The 23,074-nt window shown below is 37.3% G+C and overlaps 1 protein-coding gene across 2 annotated transcripts in view; it reads right to left on the reverse strand.

The window, feature by feature from the left end:
• LOC122084613 overlaps nucleotides 1–16,120 on the reverse strand; it is a 19,650-nt gene extending 3,530 nt beyond the window's left edge. The window contains exons 1-13 of one of the 2 annotated variants that reach the window (XM_042653000.1): nucleotides 15,904–16,120; nucleotides 15,709–15,793; nucleotides 15,360–15,470; nucleotides 12,179–12,276; nucleotides 12,007–12,090; nucleotides 8,491–8,627; nucleotides 8,198–8,270; nucleotides 8,026–8,071; nucleotides 7,800–7,909; nucleotides 7,224–7,331; nucleotides 7,077–7,136; nucleotides 6,718–6,779; nucleotides 498–810 (exon numbers count right to left, since the gene is read on the reverse strand). In XM_042653000.1, the coding sequence (XP_042508934.1) occupies nucleotides 498–810; nucleotides 6,718–6,779; nucleotides 7,077–7,136; nucleotides 7,224–7,331; nucleotides 7,800–7,909; nucleotides 8,026–8,071; nucleotides 8,198–8,270; nucleotides 8,491–8,627; nucleotides 12,007–12,090; nucleotides 12,179–12,276; nucleotides 15,360–15,470; nucleotides 15,709–15,793; nucleotides 15,904–15,969 (1,353 nt within the window). In that variant the 5' untranslated portion in view covers nucleotides 15,970–16,120. Of the gene's footprint in view, nucleotides 1–497; nucleotides 811–6,717; nucleotides 6,780–7,076; nucleotides 7,137–7,223; nucleotides 7,332–7,799; nucleotides 7,910–8,025; nucleotides 8,072–8,197; nucleotides 8,271–8,490; nucleotides 8,628–12,006; nucleotides 12,091–12,178; nucleotides 12,277–15,359; nucleotides 15,471–15,645; nucleotides 15,794–15,903 lie in introns of both variants that reach the window. The other variant, XM_042653001.1, reaches the window with a different exon arrangement.
• Nucleotides 16,121–23,074: the final 6,954 nt, after the last annotated feature.

Below are 23,074 nucleotides of genomic sequence, written 5' to 3' on the forward strand. Positions count from 1 at the left end.
GAGGAATATATTGGTCAAAAAAAAAAAAAAATCTCAAATTTTCTACAGATTTGCTTCCCAGATGCCTCTTCATTTTTCTTCTATTCCACCCAAATGTGAAGTTGAACCCAAGCCTGAAACTTCCAGGGTTGGGTTGTTGGTTAGGATTGAATAAGTTCAACTGCATTTAAGTTGGGTTAAGCACCCTAGGTTGCTCCTTGGGTTGTGCTAGGTAAAGATGCAGCTTTGCATTCCTCCTGGCAGGCTTGAGTGAATTTCAACTAGATCCCAAACCACCATATTTCAGCCTTATGCATAACGAAAGTGAAGTTCAAACCCCTTGATTCAACCAGAATGCAGGACGCAAACATTTACTGTCTATCAGTCAGGCACTTAAAACTCTCATCAGTACTCGAAACTATAAAACTAAGACAGGTTTATCTACCTACATCACAATGTACTGCAAAATTGAGCTCCTTGCAAAAATAACAATAACCAATTGATGCGCTTGCACTTACCAAACCAGAACATGGGAAAAGAGGGTATCTGGACATTGATTCAAGAAGACACTTTGGATCAGTCAAAACATCTATAGAATATTGAACTAGTGATGCTAAATGACTGACTTCTTCTGCAAGTGTTTGATCTGATTTAGTGATACAAGCCTGTAAAATCTCAGGTACAAACTGAACGTGTTCTAAAGCATTTTCTCTTGCACACTTCACTGCTTCTCTCCAGTTCCCATGGTACAAAGTAGAGCAAAAAGCCCAAACTACAAGAGCATCTTGGGGTTCTTCTACTAGTGCCAGGTGAAATGCCAGCAACCCAATCCTGTTCCATTGACATAAACAATAAGAGCACAGCAATACCTCAAGTAATAAGATAATGATTAGGAATGGAAACATAAAACCAACAGCAAGGATGCACCACCACAACCAACAACAACAGCAGCTCAGCCTTATCCCAAATAAATGGGGTTGGCTACATGGATCCGATCAAGAAAGCAAACGAATATAGAAGTAAAAGGAAAGGAACACACGCAACAAAACAAAAAAATCTCACCTAAATGGGGTCGGGTACATGGATTCTTGCCCTCCAAAAATGTCTATCTGAGGTCAAACTTGAGACCAGACCTAAACTATGCATGTCTTTCCTCACTACTTTTATTTTCATTTTAGGCCTGCCCCTAGCTCTTTTAGATCCTTCAATCTGAATCAGATCACTCCTCCATATTTGTGCATCTTCAGGCCTCCATTCAACATGGTCATACCACCTCAAACAACTTTCTCAAAGCTTATCATAAATCGGGCAACTCCCAAAACAGCTCTAATACGGTCATTCCTTACTTTATCCTACCTAGTTTTTCCGCACATCCATCTCAACATCCTCATCTCTGCTATATGTAGTTTATCTATATGACACTTCTTAATAGCCCAACATCCCGCACTGTACATCATAGCCAGTTGAATGGTTGTCCTATAGAGTTTTCCTTTAAGCTTTAAAGGAATACGTCGGTCACACAACACTTCGAACACACCTCTTCACTTCATCCATCCCACCTTAATCTTTTGTGAAACTCATCCTCTACATCACCTTCTTTATTTATATTTGACCCCATATACCTAAAATGACCACTTTGTAGTACCTCTCTTTCCTCAATCTTCACCATTTCATTATCTATAGTAGTGTGACTAAAGTTACACATCATATACTCTATCTTTGTTCTACTTATCTTTTTTTTTTAAATGAATATATAAATTCAAAACTCCAACTTAATCCCAGCTTTTGTCTCATCCACCAAAACAATATCATCAACGACGAGCATACATCACGGAATCTTATCTTGAATGTTCCTGGTTAAATCATCCATAATAAGCGCAAACAAATATTGGCTTAAAGTTGATCCTTGATGTAGCCCAATAGTAATTGGGAAATCACTTCCTAGCCCTTCCTTAATTCTCACACTAGTCACCGCGTCTCCATACATATCTTTAATTATATATACATACTTACTTGATAACTCTATTCTCTAGTACATGCCAAATCAGTTCTCTAGGGACCCTGTCATAGGCTTTTTCTAGGTCAATAAGAACCATATGGAGATCCTTCTTGCAAGCTCTAAATCTTCCCATGAGATGTCTAAGTAAATAAATAGCTCATCTCATGGATATACCTGGCATAAAACCAAATTGGTTCTCTGAGATAGTAGATTCTCTTCTCAAGTGGGCTTCTCCCACAATTTCATATTATGACTCATTAGTTTTATGCCTCTATAGTTATTGAAATTCTGAATGTCACCCTTATTTTTATAGATAGGAACTACGTTGCTTCTCCTCCAATCATTTGGCATCTTCCTTGTGCTCATAATCCTGTTAAAAAGATGGTTAACCAAGATGCCTAGCATATTGGTAGGCTCTTCCACACTTCTACTGGGACCTAATCACGCCTGGAGTCTTGCCTCCTTTCATTTTTCTTAAGGATTCTTTAACTTCAGCCACTCTAACCTTTCGTAAATATCTATGATTTGTGGTGTCTTGATGAGTAATGAAAACTTCCGGCCCATTCCTACTCAAACTATCTCTACTTAGTAGGCCTCAAAAATACTCTTCCCATCTCTTTATTATGTCCTTTTGTCTACCAAGAAGACAGGAAATCTGTTGATGCTGGCTAAATATCATTGATGACTGCAGTTTGGATATGAAAGCCAACAGAATATGTACTTGTTGATTAAAATAGAAGAAATATGAATCGTTGTACCAATGAATTTATTCTCTAATTTCACCATCTTCCTGATAGATTTTTTATTTATTAATCAACAATAGTGAAAATTAGTGGTGCTATTAACAGTACAAAGACAGAATGATGAAGCCAGCCAACATAAATCTCCTAGATTAAGTATCAACGAATCAATTAGCCGCAACACAGCCTAGGTCTAAGCTATTTTGCTCACAAACCAGGGGTTGAGAAACTTGCTGGTTTGTAGTTTCAGCAAACATTGATGAAGAAAAGAAGGGGACGCTGTCTAGAGAAAGCAGATCGATAGTGAAGAGAACAGAAGTGCAATCTGCAGAGATGAGGGACAGTGAACAGTACCATAAACAGTGAAGAAGAAAGAGAAGGGACAGATAGGGGAGAAGAGAGAGAAAAGAGGAAGTTTTCTTGGCTATATAATTCAAACCCAAATTCTATGTTCTATTCTTACGAAAGGGAGGAGTGATTCCATGTATTGAAAGATCCAAAACTAATAAAAAAAAAAGGGCAAAGGTTTTCAACGATGCCAGTGTGGGATGTCACACCAATAGGACTGCGGGAGACAGTTTCATACACACGGATGCCCATTTGATGTGGGAAAAAAGAGAGTGTCAGTGTGGGGTCCACTGGTCAGAATGTGAGAGGGAAAGGAAGCAATCTCCAAACTAGTGTCATGGGGATCTTTTTCCTATAAACAAATAGAATCCTTCTAATATCTAGTTTTCTAAAACAAGGGAAGAAGTTTCTCATGCAGCCAATGTACTATACAACCTCTCACATCGATTTTTTATTATTTTCTGATTTTCTCTCTCCTCCTAATCATGTGGATAATATTGTTTCTTGTGTTGTCATTGTTGTGGTCTGGGAGATTCTTCCCACACTGGCAGCATGGGGAACCCTCTCCCAATGAGTAAACAAACTTAGAAATTGCTGTTAGGACTCTTATCTTAACAAAACAGAAACTAAATCTAATAGAGTACTACTTAAGACAAATAATAGCCAAAGAATAAGCCCCACAAGATTCCTATAAAAAAGGGCTTACCCAGTGCAAGAGTCTCCTCCCATTGTGGGGTCTGGGGAGGGTCATGATGTACATGGCCTTACCCCCGCTCTACGTACAAGCTGTTTCCCGACTCGAACCCGCAACCACTAGGTCACAATGGAGCAACCTTACCATTGCACGAAGGTCCACCCCCTCCCCACAAGATCACTATAACAACTACTATTACATAAATCCTGAAGTAATCTCTAATGGCCCCATCATTGATTAAAAAATATTTATTTTCACTCCTTAGACCCCCACTATTGGGCCATAAGCCCATAATTCACCCCCCTTTACCAATAAAACCAAAAGAATTAAAGCTTATACCCAATAATACGACCACTTTTTGGAATGGTCATGCATTACATAAGTAATGGAGAAGACAGCCAACAATCCCATTAACATAATCTTGATCTTAGTCAGCTTTCACAATTAACAAGCACAAAGTTCGTACTTCCCAATGCGAGAAATCTCAAGCCTTGTTTAGGACAAATAAGAAAGTAATGTAGAACTAGAAATTGACAGGTCAACCTAGTTCCAAAACTGCAGGATACTATCAAAGAATAACCAATAGTCACCAACGGAGGGCAGCAACCAACAGATCAGAATTAAAGAGTACAACAGATCTTTGAAAATCAGATTTTCGAAACCCAGAAACTGGAACTTATGAGACCAGACAATACACCAGATAATAGGACTAGCCAGAAGTAGGAATAGAATCCTACAGTCCACAAAAAATAAAAAAAACACCACAGAAACAGAACAGGACAGAAATACCCTGTCGGTTCTGGTCTCTGTTCAGTAAACCACTACAGGACAAAAAATCAGAGATTTTAAATATCTTGAGAATGACTGATCAGAACAGCCCCAAATCTGGATCGAGTGTCACCTTGGTAGAGAGGAAGACTTGACCATAAAATCAGCCACAACCGAGGTTTGTAGATGCCAAAGTGAACAGGGAACCGATTGGACAGTTTAGGGGATTCTGGGCAGTGTTAAGTTGTAAATACCTGGTGTACAGCTCAATTATAGACCCCTTGAAAAACCACCTTGAAGAGAAAAGAGAACACTTGAAAAAAAAGAAGATCCTCCTGGGCTCCCCACCGCAAGGAGTCGTCGGATCACACACCAACCCTTCACTGTGATCAACACACAACAGACTCTCACAGAGAAGCAGCAACAGCAGCATAATTTTGTTTCATAAAATCATGGAGGCTTATGTGAGCCCTCCTCTTCATTTATAACTTGATGGGAGAGGTTACAATACAGAAACCAAAATAGTTACTAAAACTGGAAATTAGAAACTAATAAAATAGCAAGTCTTCTACTTACTAAAACAGAAATTAGAAGCTACTGAAAATAGAAACTAGATCCCATCAAGTGGTCCCCACTTGGCTTAGCTGTCCCTTCCCCGACTCCTCTTTTCTTCCTTCTTGCATACGTCCTCAGTGCTGCATCAGAAACCACATTAACCTTTTGGAGTACAAAAGTGTAAGAGCACCAAAGACCTTTCCATGTCCCCCTCCCCCCTCCCCCCTCCCCCTCCCCCTCCCCCTTTTTTGATAGATAAGAAATTTTCTGTTTGGAGGCATTACAAAGCAGGTGGGCCTCTTGAACACCAAGCTAAAGAGTGTTGAAGCTGTAATTCTCTTCCCAAAACTAATGTAGAACTAGGATTGGCAAGGCCAACCTAATCCCAAAGCTGCAGGATACTCTCAAAGAACAACCAATATCCAAAGTAGAACAGCAACACAACGCAACTCAGGATTAAAACGGAAAACCAAGTCTATAACAGCCAACTGATTACAGAACTGCTAAGAATCTGCGAACATAACTAACAATAGATGATAGGGCCTTAACAGGGACTGTAAGAGGCCTAAATCCAGCTGATAATATGATTCAACACCCAAAGAGACCAACAAAAATCAAGGCAGGTGTATTGACTTCAAATCTGGGCATAATAGTTCTATAGAAGACAAAATTGGGGAGATTTCTAATATCTCCCAATTGAATGGCCAGAATTGGACCAGGTTTGGATCGAAGGTAGTACTAGGTGGGAGGGAGGTCCGATCCAATTTTCAGCCAGAGAGGATAGCTGAAAGTGTTTCAGGCAGCAGGGGATCAAATAGGAAACTAAGAAGATTTCCTGGGCAGAACTGTGGAAAAAGATGGAATCAATTACCTGTAGATGGTTGCAGCAGCAGTAGATTCTTGTCTAATTGAGAAGAGAAGACGATAAGCAAAGGAGGAGGACCTTGGATGGTTGAGAGGAAAAGAAGAACCTCTCAGGCTTCCCACCGCAGAGAGTCAATTGGATTGAACACCATTTCCATCAGCCATGATCAAACACAAGACAACTCTTCATGGAGGAGACAATCGCAGCAACCATTAATTTGTTTATCAAAATTGTTCCAGCTTTAAGAGGCTTTATCTTCTTTATTTATAATGATGATGGGGGAGGGAATTACAAAATAAAAGGTTCCCTTGAGGAAACCATAATTTAGTCTCTTAATACAATACTTACTAAGAACATAAATTAGAAACTAACTACTAATGACTTGACTCCTAAGAAAGCAAATATAACTTAAATCAAACCCAACTAAAAGGGAAACAAACTAGTAATCCCGTATGTAACCTTAAAGCCCCCTCTTTTAGGCCCATAAAAGTGGCCTATTACACTCAAAACACATGGGATCAAAAGCCCAACATGTATGGAATCCAACCCTAGGTTTATTCCTAATAAAACAAGTCTATTTTGGTGATTAATCTACATAAAAAACAATTAAGAAAGTTTAGACAAAGTAAGGATGAAACAAGTCTTACTCCTCTAGAGGGGAGAAATATACAGTGACAGTGTTTTCATAGAGACTATTGTTGATAACAATTCAACTAGGAAGAGAAAACAGAAAGACATGAAAAAACAGTTGGGGGCATCAATAGCTTACCAAAGAGTGCAATCAGAAGGATGATCACAGGCCAGTAATCTATCCATGTTGAAAAACAATTTCTGCAAAACAGCACCAAACATCCTCAAAGAGAGGAACCAAAGAATGACTGTAAACCTGCTAAAAAACTGGAGGAAGTAATTACTAGATCAATTAAAACTCTGTGTTGCTCAACCAAGAAGCCAAAGTTGTTCTGTAAGCATAAGTTATATGAGGGACTTCTCAAGCATTTGTATTATATCCTATGCCCCGTCAGAGAAAATATATCTCCTCCACCAACACCCCCCCCCCGGGCGCCCTTTCGCCCTTTCACACAGAGAATACAGTTTAGCCGTGCTGTCTAATATATCTACACTTACCATAAGCATGATGGAATTTTGAGCAGATTGATTATCAGCTTGTTGAGCTAGATATGCCGCCTGGACCAACATATGACAATAAAAAATAGTAAACGAACTCATGATAAAAAGTGGTAACTGTAAAGTACTAACTGAACAGCGACTTACATGAACAGGAAGCAGAATATCAAGAAGTTTGAATCTCCGAAGCAAAAAGAAAGAAGACTCAGCAGCTCCATATGACAGCATAAAGTTCATTTCCATCATTAACCTTTGCTGAAGAATCAAGGACAATATTTTGTTACTCTAAACTATAATTAGTGGCGGAAATAATTTACAATAACATCCAAATCCACCTAAATCAGCTTGAAATCAAATTGGACCCGGATCAGGTCTGCTTCATTGGCAGCACCGTCAAGGAGGTCTTCATTATTCCATAACTGCACCTAAGTTTCTCGGCCAAAGACATTCCAAGTTTCCTAGACCATAAACCAACTTACATTCAATTAAGTAAAAGTTTATACAGCAAAAAGACCTTACAAGTTTTTTATGCTATAATCCCGTTCAACTCATCTAAGTAGAATCTTCTTTCACTCTACTCATTCCTATGATAAATGTCTCAAATGGCTGTAACACAAAACGGAAAGACACAATAGGGATCCACACAGCCAACACCGAGTAGTTGGCATAAGGCTGAGTGAGTTGATCTTATCAAAAATGCCCAAACATGCCTTAAAGGAGTACCTTGTCCAAACTCAAAATGGATGAACAAAGATCGTGTATTGCCACCGCAGTCTCCTCGGAAAATGACAGACCAAGTCGTGCCACAATTCTTATTCCCCGCAAAATTCTAGCTGCAGGCCACATCATCCATATTAACCTTCTATTTACTTGTTCAATACTATTACTATTAGCAAATCTAAGTGTCCAGATGCAAAATAACACCATGACAAAAGATGGAAAAACCAACCGCAATCCTCCTTAAATGACAGTTGAGCCGGGATAACAGTTCGGACCTACGTATGCATCACATGAACAAGATATGTATCCATAAAATACTCAATATATTTGGATTACAAAAGCAACTAAAAAGTGAAATTACTACTTTATTAACAAAACAATTAAAAAAAAAAAAAAGTCACCTTGCCAGTTTTTAAATCCTTCAATCCATCAGCGTAATCATAGATTCTATTTACAAACGGGTCAAAGAATAAACTGTTTCCACCAAATCACAGAAAGAATCTCCGATGAGTTTGGCACCACTTAAAATCTCATAAATACCGACAACACCAAGACACATCCTAAAATCTTTGTTATCAGGAAACTAGAAAATCATTCCACGATGTGGCAAAGTTTCTGGAAACAATCAGATCCTGCAGAAAGATATTAAACTATATGAGTAATTGAGGAGAACCAACAGATTGACATTAGATACCTATTAATAGTGAAGTCCCTATGCAGACAGTCCCTCCAACGAACATAATCTTTTCTATCACAATTAGTAGACATTTGAGGGAGAAAAATCATTTCCTCCTCTTTGGCACGCTCAGCCACTGTTTCAAAACTGGATACCTGGAAGCAGAGAAGATCATACTGTCAAGTGTCAAATATGCAAATGAATCAAGATTAGCTACTGAAAGCAATAATCGAAAGAATCCCACAGGATTTTATTAGTAAATGAACAAAAACAATAAACTGAAATAGGAAGGCAATATATAGGATACACCAGGGGCCTGTTTGATAACGTTTCTGCCGTTTCTGTTTCAAGAAACGGCAGAAACATAAATTTCCGTTTCTTGAAACAGAAACGGAATTGAAGGTGTTTGATAAATCATGTTTTTAGAAGTCGATAGTAACCAATGAAAGAATGGCCACAAGTCGTTTCTAGAAACGGCGAAACAAGTTCAACTTGTTTCGCCTAAGTCGTTTCTTGAACCATAAATAAGTAAAAATTTCTATTTCTATTTCTATTTCTGAAAATAAGTGAAACGGAACAGTTTTATCAAACGCTTTTTACTCCGTTTCTGCTGTTTCTAGAAACAGAAACGGTAGAAACGCGTTTCTTGAAACGTTATCAAACGGGCCCTAGGGCTTCACACAACACTAATAGTTAAAGTATGGTATTCATGGTTCAAGGTTTCCACTGATACCGTAGAAATTTCCCACATTTCCACGGTATCCCAGAACTTCGATACCAAATACCATGCGACTTTTAAAAGTCACTGGTTTCAACCAGTAAGGACCAAAATTCCCACATTTCAACCGAAATGTGGGAATTTTCGAGTGGACCAATAGGTTAACCTTTATAAAACATTCTTAAATGGGAAACCAAGCCTTCTTATTTCAAAATTTCGACCCTCTCCCCTTATTTCTTCTCTATGAAATGGCAAACTTGGGAAAACACTCAAAATTTTGCCCTTGGCCCCTTGTGCCATCAAATCTTCATTCTAAGCTTGGATCTTGCACATTTATAACAAATCTACCTAAGAAAAGGAGCTTAGACCAAAAAAGTAAATCCCATCTTCCCCAAACCTTGTGTACCATCCTTCGAGAGCACCGGTTCATTTGAATATGGTGGTGGGTATGGACAGTATGGTGGATCTTCTAATTCATTTGGACCATATAGTCATCTTTTATTGACAATATCTTTAGGTATCCATCATCCCAACCTTGTGTGCCACATCCACATCTACATCCCATCACTATGACCGAGTCATTCCCTAGGTTGGGATACCTAGCTAATGTTGATTATGCATCTTAGATGGGCAGTGATGGACTACCGAAACAATTGGGACTCATATGTGGTGCATTCAAAGGAGCAGCTACGACATCTGCAGTGGTACGCAGCTCATGGATTGGACCCTATGGTTCGAGAACTCAAGCGAAGCATGCGAAATTTCGCATGCTTCACAAGAATCAACCCAGGTCGAAATGAAACCTTAGGGGATTTTAAAAAATACCTGTTTCGACCAGGTTTCGACTAGGTTTCCCATGTTTCGGTCATTTCGACCTTCTCTTGTGCATTTTTTCTCCCAAGTGTGGGAAACTTAAGGAAACAGTGGAGATTTTCATTTTTTGGCACTTATTTATGCCAAATATCATTTATAAAAACATTTACTTAAGATATTATTCATAAAAAAGGAAATACCCCCTATTTGAATCCAATAAAAATAATTTAAAAATCAAATTCCTCAAGTATAAAAAGTCAACCCCCCAGTCCAAGAACAAAAACTGGATTTTGGTTATAGGGGCGATTTTCAACTTTTAAATGCTGGAGTTTTCTCAATTATGAAAATTTTATAAATCCTATAATGTTAAAACATTGCTAAAAACCAAAAGTCCAATAAAATAATCTTTTGTTTTGATATCCCTAAAATTATTTTCATTCAGGCGATTTTAACAACATTCACGCACTTTAAAATAAGTTTGACTGGAGCATAACTATGTCATTACAACTCAGATTTAAGTAATCTTAGACTTGTTAAAAAGCTAGTTTTATGTTATACCTAATACAAAAAGTTTCATGTAAAAATAAAAATCATTTGACCAGTCAAGCTTATTATAGAACAAGAGCATTTCTCTAAATGTTGATTCTTTATAACTTAATGTGACTTAATGTTGATTTTTTATGATTTGATATGGCTAAATGTTGATTTTAATGACTTGATGTGGCTTAATGTTGATTTTTTATGATATAAGATATATATACTTACTAAATAATGTTAAAAAAGATAACATGCGTGCCTTGAGGGTAGTGAATCACTACTTGGATGGAGCCGCCTAGACACTCTACTTGGAATTGAGTCACTAATTTCGAGTATTGAGTAATTGAGTCACTACTGTTCAGTGTTGATAGACAATTGTTGATGATGTAATATTTTTATCTATTTTGGATCATTTGGATTATGTCTTATGTTTTGAAGCAAATTGTAGACTATATATAGTCATTATGTAGTAAAGTTTCAAAATTTAAGCCAACAAGTCAGCGTAATGATTATCGAACCTTTGGTTTACCACACAAGTAAGACTTTATGTTTTTTTTTTTATGAAACTAATGATATAAATGTGTTAGAAATGTTTAAAATATGTTGTACACAAAAAATCAGACAAACAAACACTATGTGGGGGTCAAAACCTAAGTTTCCACCATACTGGAAAAAATTCCCCAGTATCCTCAAAATTTCCCAGGTTTCCACCGAAATTTCGGTCTCCCCAGAGGTTGAAACCCGATACCGTGAACCTTGTTGGAACCGCCTAGACACTTTACTTGGAATTGGCTGTTGACTGTTGATTGTTGATTGTTGACTGTTGAAACTTGAGACTTGAGAGATAACTCACAATTATGTAATATTATTATTTATTTTGGATCATTTACATTATGTTTTGTTTGTTTTAAACTTTTAATAATGTATTTCATATTTTTAGTTAGTAACTTATATATGTATATATGTAGTATAATTCCAGTCAACAACTCAACTTACGTTAGCAAACTTTGGTCAATACCACAAGTATGACTTTAGGTTTTTTTTCCATGAAACTAATTATGTGAATGGGTTAGAAATGTCTAAAATAGGACGTACACAAAAAATCAGGCAAAAATACATTTTGGGGGTCGAAACCAAAGTTTCCATCAAACCGGGAAAATTTCCCTGGTTTCCTCGAAATTTCCCTGATTTCCATCGAAATTTTGGTCTCCCCAAGAGTCGAAACCGATATTTTGAACCTTGATGGTAATGACCCTCACTGTGTTATGGTCAGTTATGTTTTGTGAAGAAACCTGGGCCCCAGATCCAATAACCTTGCAAAATTGGTGAGGCCAATTCATGCTTCATGGGTGGGACAGGTTATGTTTGAGCAGTATTTTAAGAGGGTCATGTTTGTACTGGTGAAACCTTGCCAAAAAAAACACCCAGAACCACCATGTTTCCACCCGAATGTTAAAAACACAAACCTCAATTGCAGAACCCTGAAGATTCACCAAGCATATAGGAAATCTCCTTCCAACAATCCGGGCACGATTAAATTGCTTCTTTATCTGAAAAAGGAACAACATACAACAGTATGAAGTACTTGAACCACAGTAAGTAACACTCAAAAACAGAAACATAACAGTATGTCATAACCTGTCCAAGTTTAGCCGTGGTAATCACATCAAAATCTTTTGGTATTCTTCTTAGGACCAAGTCCCTCACGCATCCACCCACTAGATAGGCTTCAAAACCTGCATGTCATGAACTAGTAACGCATAGCTCCAAAATAGAAACACAAGCAATGCCAGCATTTGTATGCAATGAAATTAAGAAACATAGGTTTCACCTAAAATAATACCACTTATAGATCTCAAATATTTAAGTAACATCCATTTCCAAAATGACCATCCATCTTATCATTTTAACATTGATGAAACAAATGTGATTCAATAATCACGTATAAAATATGGCACGTTGGAAATGGAGGTCTAATAACTTTTAGCGGTGTCTATTCGACTTCTAAAGTTCATGAATAGAATACATGTTCTACAGCATAAAGTACTCCAATTTTTCAAAATTTGAGCAGCAGCCTACATACTTGGTTCATGTTTTATATTAGAAAATTCCACAACCGTTTTGACTATGATGTGCAGAACAGTGAGCCAGTAACACAACCCCTGTCGAAGAGTGACTCCAAATCTATTATTCATAAGCTAAACCAAGTTTCCCCACTATGTTTGATGTACATGTCAAGCTCCTAATGAAAGAAGTTTTGTTGGTAGAGTGTTTTACAAACAATCAATTAATCACACTATACATACTATCAGTTAGAAGTCTATCGAGAGAAAGGAGGAGTCTAGCGCAAGCCGCAAACTCCTCCCTTGGGTTTTCCTAGTCCTATTAGGATTGTGGGCTTGGTTTTTCCTAGTCCTAGTGGGTTTAGGTATTCCTAGTGGGTTTTCCCAGGACTGAATACAGTTAGAAGTTAGCAATTAGTATTAGTTACATATTTTGTTCTTTTCTATTCCTAATAGGACTTCTAACAGCTATTCCATAGTTATTAAGGCATCGCCAAGGCACTGGTAAGGCGACGCCTAGGCGCCTTAGATTCCTTACAGTGCTCCATGGACAACGCGGATGCCTTAAGTGCATTTTTTATTTATTATTATTATTATTTTTTACTATTTTACCACTGATTCCAAATGGGTTTTATTGATTGGCATGTCTATGGGAAAATTTATACATGAGAAGCATAGGATCCAGGGTATATAAATAAAAAAACCTCAACTGAAAAAAAAAAAAAAAACAAATCGCAAATCGCATAAGAAGGGTTTTGGCCCTTTTGAGAGAACCAGGCGCCAACTGCACCTTCCTCCGTCCGATTGTAGTCACTGGGTTTCATTAAACTGTGATGCATGACTTTTGAGGATAAAGATTGTCTACTAATTTCTGATAGAATCGATGCTTTATTTCTCTTTGATTTGTTGATTTTCTGATTTTGGTTGTTGTAGTGGAGGTGATGGATTGGGTTGAGGAATCCATCACGAACTGGTACTTCCCCTTTGTTCTGTTGGCTTTCTGGTTTTGTGTTTGTTAAGTTATTGTTGGTTCTTCTTTTTGGTTGTTGATGCTCTTAGTTGGACATTTTATTTGATTATATGTCTCGATTTGCTACCGTGAAAGGGATATTGTCATTATTATATGCTCAAGTCATCAATTGAAGTCGTATTTGCTCGTGTGTGTCCTCAGCAATAGTTTTATCTTTTTAAAGATGGTATATTCAACAACTTGATGTTGTTTGATCACCAGCAACCTAATGCTGCTTGGTTTGGGGAGATCTCTATTTGAGGCTCGTGCGTGCTTTTGTTGTAGGTATTGAGAGCTACAATTTCTATTGGAGTGTCTTCTTTGGGAAGGGCTTTTGGTGGTGTTATTGTTCATTGCTATTGGACTGCCTTTTTGAAAAAGGCTTTCGTTGGTATTGGAGGGCCTTCTTGGGAAGGGCTTTCATTGCTTTTGGAGTTGCCGATCGCTTTATGATGGTTGATTGGAGTTCTTTCTGTGCTCATTGGAATTCTTGTTGGTCCAAGTTGGAGCTTTCTATTGCTATGTGTATACTCCAGCTTGAGAGGGAGGTTAGAAATCTATCAAGAGAAAGGAGTACAGCGCAAGTCATAGACTCTTCCCTTGAGTTTTCCTAGTCCTATTAGGACTGAATACAGATAGAAGTTAACAATTAGTATTAGTTTCCTATTTTTTTCTTTCATATTCCTAGAAGGACTTGTAATAGCTATTATATTTAATGAATGAAGGAGGGCAGCCCCAATCTAATCGATTGGAACTCCCTAGCTCCACAATCGTATCTCTCCTTCTCTTCTTCTTTACACTATCCTACTAGGTATTCTTTCTGTATTGCACCCTTTCAAAGAAGTTAAAAAACTTTAGATCTTGAGGGAAAATTTTAGCTCTTCCAAGGCAGATTGTCCACATGAACCTCATAATCCATTAGATAAGTGCAAGGAAATATTCAAGCAGTTCAAGTAATTCATTGGTACAAACCAATGTTTTAAACTCGGGATTGGAATAGGTCGGGGTGGATGTTTTGGACCATTTTACCCTTATAACATACCAGTGGATCAGTTTCCGATCGGTCAAGGTCAGTGATTGGTCTTGGCCAATAGCAATCCGATCCAAGCGATCCTGACCAATTCAGTCCGATTTTTAAAACTATGGTACAACCACTCAAGTCTTCAATAAGGATAAAGATGAATATTGGAACTAGAGACAGAAAATGGACTGCCTGAGGGATGGAAAGGGCATCCTTTTACGAATGGAAACACCTAGATTTGATTTTCTCAGGTTTGGCTTCAAAGGCTCCAAGAAATAGGAGGGAGGATTTTCAATTTTTCACTGATGAGTATTCTTATTTCCAATAATCTATTGGTTACTCTTTTACCGTAAGACGATTACTGGTTCATTATGATCAGTGATTTCAATCTATCATAAAAGCAACATTCTGAATTTCAATGAATATGTGCCCTTGGAATTTCTGAGTGTCATAATGACTAAAAATGATTCTTCGTCCTTCTCTTTCCTTGATAAGGAACACAGCAGTTACCCAGTTGATACACATGGATCAGGACCGTCAAGTGAAATGTGTCAGGATAAATTGTTTAGCTCTGTGTTCAATCAGGCAACAGAACAGATGGACTTAATCACTCATCAAAGGATAGCATGAGTTAGCAAGCATCTTCAGAAGGAAGAAGAAAGAAAAATCACCACTAAAAAAAATGCAACCATTACAATTAGAAAACAGAGTTATACATAAAATCACCTTTCCGTTGAAGAATTTTCAGAACTGTCCATGTCGACGATGGAATCATGGGCCTGGATATCCCGAAACTCCTGGAATCGAATGCTCTCCATGTTGAAATATCAAAGAGGCCTACATTATTACAAAAACAAATGAGAAAGAAAATAAAACAAACATTTCATCTCCAGTAATCTTTAGAACGGCATTTCTTATGTGCCGATTAAAAAATAAAAATCAGAACTGGTTCGAGCTATAATAACAGGAAAAGAACTCAAGCGTGAGAAATCCGTCAGGGGTAGTATTCTACAATGCTTATTCATGAATCAGGAAAATTGCAGAAAGCAACTCAAATTATGGCTTCAAATTTTACTTCCGTTGGCTCCAGCAACCGCAGCAAACCGTCCTTCTAATCGAAACTCCTCCTTTCTTTCCCCCGCCAAAGTACAATTCCGTCTCTGAGTAGTACAAGAATCAGATATATAACTAAACTACAGCCAACGAAAAGTTCATAAAGTGTTTGAAGAAATGCCCCAACGAAAGCAGAGCTACCAGAGGTAGTCCAAACCTTTAAATTTAAGAAGAGAGATTGCAGGCGAGGGAAGAATCGATTATTTCTGCTGGTGATTGCCATAAGAACTTGAGCATCATGGCCGAAACGATGCGCGAGGCGCCATTTCTTTCCTTTTGAGGGGTTCTGTTTTTTCCCTCTTATTTTTCCCTCTTCTTCTCCATAGAAAATGTAAAAATGAATTTTTGAGTTAGCGGCCGAACGAAGGGAAGCGAGGAAGTCTCGGTTGTAGGGCGAGAAAGAGTCCTTTCTTACGGCGGATGTGAATTAACCTTTTAGGCCCCACTACAACAATCTTTGGATTGGAATCTTTAATATTGCCTTTTTATAATAAAAAATTTTGGGAAACTAGCTTATTAAGGAAGATGACTTCCTAATTTAAGAAAGTATAATGAAAATTTCCCTCACCACTGTTGATTGGTGATTTGAACTTATATCCATTTTTTAATTTTTGGACTCATGTACCATCATAAACTTCCACACTTAATTGTGTCCAAAAAGATCCCTCCGTAGTCTTACATATATAATAATGAATAGAGGAAGGGCGAATATGCCACCAATTTAGGAAAGGCTAATATACTCCTAGTCTCCAATCACAAGTTGTACACATGAGTAAGGGGGTCTTTTTTCTAAAGATTACGAGAGATGATGACAAATGCTGAGCATCTTGTGATAAGCCTAACCTTTTTCTTAATAATAAATAAATATTTATATATATCTATATATGTATATATATTATTGTTTAAACACTTTACCAATGGTCCAAGCCATGCATTTTGGAGTAAGAGTATCAATTGGTTCCCCATAAAATGAAACCTAAAAAAAAAAAAAAATTAACTCAATCTTGATTTTAGAAATTAAAATTCCATTTGGTTTGATTCGATTCATTTTCATCTATAGGCTAAAAATCGTAATTTTGAATCAAACCAAACCGAATAAAGTGTAACCCATAGAAACCGAACATAAACTATACTTAACCATAAAAGTCTATAACTTTCTTTCTTTCTTTTTTTTCTTTTTTTTCTTTTTTTCTTTTTTATTGAAAGAAACAAATAGAACAACATCAAGGGGAGTTATTCGTAGAAGGACGGGCATGCATACACAAAGGTCAAGATAGAGTTTCCTCTGCTAGAGAGGTGTAGTACCAAACCCATTGGTTGGATGGGTCAAAAATACAAGTAACCTTGGACATAAATTGATAAACATTCAAAAAAGTGGATGCCACGCTGAGAGGCCAAAAATAGTTATCCAGATCGCAAGAGAGCATTTGAATCACTTAAGAATTAGTCCAGATTCTCGTGATTGTCCGCCCCCTGATCCATGGCAAGTTGTGCTCCATATAAAAGGGCCTTGGCGACTCCTCCGCATGTGTTTCCTGTCAAGAGATGGTTAGTCATTAGTATATGGCTTACTCCATTATGCAAGATTCCCACATCCCAACTGACCATAGATGAGGATATGTTGGTCGAAACAGCACAGATTAGAGTAGTGGATTCAAGACTATCAGTAGTAGGAAGGTTGGGTGCAAGCGTTGGTATCTGTTTCACCATTGATTGAGCTGTTGAAGTCGGAATGGAATGGATCCATTTCAAAGCAGGTTCAATTATATTGTAGGGGTTAGGTTTTTCCTTGTTAAAAATAATCCGATTTCTATGTGCCCAAATGAAATAACAAAGAATTATAAAAGCTGAGAAGAAATACTCCAAAGTGTCGTGGATCGAAAGTCGAGTAAAAAAAAGTACAAAATCATTTGCTGAAAGGAAGTGGCATGAAGGGCGTCAGTGTGAAGGCCCAAAGGGTTAGCCACCCAAATTCTTTTAGTAAACTCGCACGACAGACGCAAGTATTCTCCAAAGGCATCCATTTTCCCAACACATCTAGTGTCAGGATCCCTCCATGGAAAACTCTCCAAAAGAAAATTTTAAATTTTAGGTGAACATGGAATTTTCATAAGAAACGCCACCAGTGTGAACAAAGAGACAAGTACGAACACCTATTGGAGGAGTTTGAAAATATTTATTTATCACCGATTTAAACCACTTGACAAGACGGTCTCAATTTTAAGACCAAATTCGGATAATAAATCAAACAATTTCACAATTTCAATAAAAACGGTCAATTTGATGTCGATTATCAGTTTTATTTTGGTTTTGACACCCTTAGCCTCCCTAAAGACGAAGAGTATCGTCTCTCACTTCCACGTCTCTTTGCTCCAACCTCTCTCCATCTCCTCACCCCATCTCTTTCTCCTCACGTTCATCTCTGAAAGATCCCGCATGGGCGCCCATGGCCCATCCAAGATCTCTATTCCAAATGTTCGCAAGGCATTATCCTTTTTTTTTTTTTTTTTTTTTTTTGGTAGGAGTTCGAAATGCATTATCCAAATTGACTATTTGATAGCCATTTTTAAACCTTACCAAGCCGTACCCGAACCACTGTTAGTTAAAACGGGAACGACAAAAAAACAGAGATATACGGTACGAGTTTTAAACAGATAAAAACGATGAACGGTACAGTCAAAAAAAGGGTAAAAAAAACAGGAAATGCCAAACTGACGGAAACGAACGATACGAGTATTAAACGTGTAGTTTTCAAAAAAACGAAACCAAAAAAAGGGCAATATACTCATGTAATTTGAGAGATTATTGCATGTATACCTGCATCTAATGTTCTAAACTACATGAACATCAAACATTCATGCATATATCATCCAAAATATAGCATCCAATGTAAATTCCAAATTAAAACTTAATACACCATATTAAAAAAGACATGTCCAAAATATATTAAAAAAAAAAATCAATGAAAATACATTAAACTATATAAAGTAGATCCTCCCTCAGCTCCAGTGTTAGATGGTTCAGGTTTCTTGTACGTCTGTTCAAGCCTTTCCATTTCAAGCTCAAAGTCTACTATAGGTAAGTCACCAAGATTGTCTAAATCAATAGGCCTTGAATCTTTATGTAGTTGGCTTTCATAGTTCTCCCTCATCATAGAGTTCATCCTGATGTATACCAAATCCTCTAGCATCTCTGGGGCTAATCTATTTCTTTTCTTTGTTTGTGCTACATCCCAAGCACTCCAATTATGCTCACAAAGAGAGGAACTACAAGGCTGACTCAAGATTCTACAAGCAATATTTTGAAGCACATGAAATGCACTACCAACAAATTACCACCAAATCCTTACAAATCAACATAAGTAAACAAATATAAGAATGCTATATTTAATTAAAAAAATACAATAATAAACTAATTAACTAAGTCACTTACTTGGATGGTTAGTTTTCATCATTGTCTACCCTGTCATATTGAACAACAATGGATTTTTCATGCGATAATCAACGACTTCTTGCATGAATTGCTCATGATCTTCTAAAGAAACCATAATGTCCATAATAAATTATTGTGCATTCATAAATTTAGTTCCATCAATATCAAGTCGACCACCAAACATAATAGAATGATTCAAAAGTGCACCAAAGAGATGAACATGATGAATAATGTTCTTCTCTAACCTAAATTGAAACAAATCTATTATGGCTAAATACTTCCCTCCATCATTCTCCACAAATTTCGTCAATGTTTCTTTTGCCCTTTCTGTTGCTTCATATAAATAACCTGCAGTAGGACCATCTGAATCAACAAGGCGAAGAATACGAATAAGTGGCTCCATGAAAGCAACAACTTCCTTTGCCCCCTCCTAAAATTTATTTGATTGAATTATTCCAACAGTTCTCACTGTCATTTCAGCTCTATTGAATTGAAAGGCTCTCCACTCAGATGATGCAACAAAAAGCCTCAACTCATTATCAACAACAATAAGAGACTGCAGCATAAAAAAATAAGTACCAAACCTTGTCTTGCAAGGCTGCTTGATATCTCTATTGTCGGTGAATTTTCTCATCAATGCTACAATATCTGTGTGTCTGTGAATATAATCCACTACAAGTTTTCCATCTTCTATAACTTCCCTCACCCATTTAACTTTTTTATGAATATCTTTCAAAAGCAAATTAATCTCATGAGCAGCACAATTTGTTCTATATATATGATGCCATTTTCCAGCCAACATATCACCACAAGAACAAAAGTTAGAACCATTATCTGAAATAAATTGCACAACATTGTTTGGTCCAACTTTTTCAATGACATCAGAAATTTCATTGAAAATAAATGTTGAAGTTAATCTATTTATACCGCATTCAATACATTTAAAAAACACAGCACCCCTAGGAGAGTAAGCAATCACATTAACCCACGACCTCTTCTTTATGTCAGTACAAGAATCAGACATAATTGTGCAACCTGTGATACCCCATGTCACCTTTATATTGCTAACATATTGCATGATTTCTGCTTTTTTTTTCAGGAATCAAACTGGTCCGAAGATTGCTATAACTAGGTACAACATAACTTGTACCATATGCACGTGCACCCCTTAGCATATCAATAAAAGAATTTGTCTGAATAACATTGAAGGAAATGTTATTATTGACAAAAAAATCAGTTACCAACATGTCCAACGATTTCTTATCTTGCTTAGCATCCATCTCTACCATTGTGGGTTGATGTGTACCCCTAACCTGAGGCATAGAAGGTGTGCTACTTGTGAAACCCATTCCACTTTCAAGAGAATCACTCATTCTTTTCTTAGCAGATCTACTCAAATTAAATTATGCCATGGCATCAGCTTGAATGTGCTCAAGAACTTGGGTGCAAATTTAAACATCATGTCCAGATTGACAAGCTAAATGAGCCTTCACTCGTGAAACACTCCCAGAATAATTAAGTCCACAACAGTTACATGTGAAACGGCCCAAACCACGTTGCTCTACATGTTCCCAAAATTTATCCTTAGGTTTCACCATTTTGCTTAAGCTCAGGTAGCTCAACTTTGAAATACCTACATAATATAATAAAACATTATTTCCAATCTCAACTAATAGAATAATTAATGTATTGCGAATGAACGATGAGTAAATTCCTTTCAGAAAAATTAAATCATAGATTAGTAAATGAAAAGAAAAAGAGATGTAAAATGCCAACATTTCAATCTGTTCGGTTCAAAACTATAGTACCTTGAAAGTACGTCAGAAGCATCAAAATTATACCAAAGAAATACAAATAGAATAAATGTGTCGTGTTCATATCGACTGTTGATAATTTTGAAACATCAATCAAAATCATGGTGCAAGGAATGCAGCTTGGTCCAACAATATGAAAAGTTTGTATTGTATTCAAGTTCATCATTGGGTAGATGCAACAAGCAAAAGGCAACATGATTGATATGGCAAGTACCCAGGTAAGTTTAGTAATATGGTGGTTCCAATACATATATGCATGGGGTTTTTCTCCATGTTACAAAACCAACTTTCTAAATTTTCAATGTTATAGCTGATAAGCTTACACCCGCCCCTAAAAAAAAGTGATAATGAGTGTTATATGTACTTTGATGATATTTCTTACTGTTGTTAGGTTCATATTAATTATTCAACCTTCGAGAACGTCCACCCATAAATACCCATCATTATGCAAAATACGCCAACCTTGTTTAGCCAATAGAGCAAGATTAAAACAGCTCAACTCTCGAAAACCCAAATCCCCGTCCCTTTTTACTTGTGCAGATCACATTCCTTCTGCCAGTATATGCCTCTATCCTTACTATCCTTTCACAACAAATACAGAATAATTTTGTTCAAATCATATATGGTACTAGTAGGAAGAAAAAAAAAATGACATGGCATAACAAGAAGGGATACTTGTGGCAACTACTTTAGTGAGGACCTCCTTTCCCACTGCAAAAGGAAGAGTCTTTCCAGTCATCAATTTTAGATTGAACATGTTCAACGATACCAACGGAAAGGGTAAGATTAGAATATCCACATTCATTGGGGAGGCCAAAATACTTGCAATGGGTTAAGACAGTAACGAAACCAGTGGTAGATGACACCTCCATCCTAATGCTAGCAAGAGTATTAAGTCTAAACATGACACTAAATTTGTGAAAATTGAGTTCTTTCCCATAAACAAAACAATAATCAGATAGTATTCTCATTAGGTCATCACTTTCTTGTTTACCCCTTTGGAGAAAAGCATGCAATCATCGGCAAACAAGAGGTGCAAGATGCAAGGTCCAGCCCTGCAGAAGGAAATGGTAGGACAACACCTATTTACAAAGGATGAACAAATGGGGGTTAAGAAGGCATCCCTGCAGAAGTCCCCGGAAGGGGTAAAGCCACTGGAAAACACTTGGCTCATTAGAATCGCAAGCACAAGAAGAAGTGGAAATTAAATAGGAAAAAAAAAAACCCAGTCAATTCAGATATTCCCAAAGACAATCCTCACTAATACTGTATGAATCATTAACCTAAATTCCATCACAAACATATTATATTGTCTTAAGAAAGAAGAAGCAACTCAAAAGTCAAAACCATCTCAATTCAGAAAAGTTGGATACCAAGCAAGAATCATAATTTGAGAAAAGCAACAAGAACAGTAAAATGAAACATGGGAGGCAGAGCTTTGGCATTTAAAATAGAAAGGGGATGAACTCCACTAATGTATGATCAATCAAACCAATATCCAAAAAAGGAAGAACTAGAAAAGATATAAAAGAGATGCTACTACGACCTGCTACTGCTACTGTCGATGCCCGACTTCCGAGGATTTCCGACGACTTGCTCTTCTTCTTTTCTCTGAGTTTTCTTCGATTGACCAACGGAGAAGAAGGGTTCAGAGGAAAACTCGAATCCGGGATTCCGGGTGACTGTGTGAGAATTGAGAGTCTCACCGTGAGACCGTGAGACTGCGAGCCGTGAGACTGTGAGCTGTGAGACCGCGACCGTGATAAAATGTGAAATGCCTTAAGAAAACCTATTGTGAACTGTGAGACCGCGACCGTGAAAACCTATTGTGAACTGTCCTTATTCATGTTAAGAAAGATATTAACCTGAACAACATTGGGATGGGAAAGACGGGAAAGCAAGGCTACTTGAGAATCTCACCGTGAGACCGTGAGCCATGAGACCGCGACCGTGAGACCATGAGAGCAACACAGACACAGAGATGTGAATTTGAGAATTAGGGATTTGGGGAAGATAACCAATTGAATGGTTTTGACGTTTTCTTTAGTTTTGGGTTTTTTTTTTTTTTTTTTTTTTTTTCAA

Source organism: Macadamia integrifolia, chromosome 7 (genome assembly GCF_013358625.1).
Source record: "Macadamia integrifolia cultivar HAES 741 chromosome 7, SCU_Mint_v3, whole genome shotgun sequence".
Taxonomy (NCBI): domain Eukaryota; kingdom Viridiplantae; phylum Streptophyta; class Magnoliopsida; order Proteales; family Proteaceae; genus Macadamia; species Macadamia integrifolia.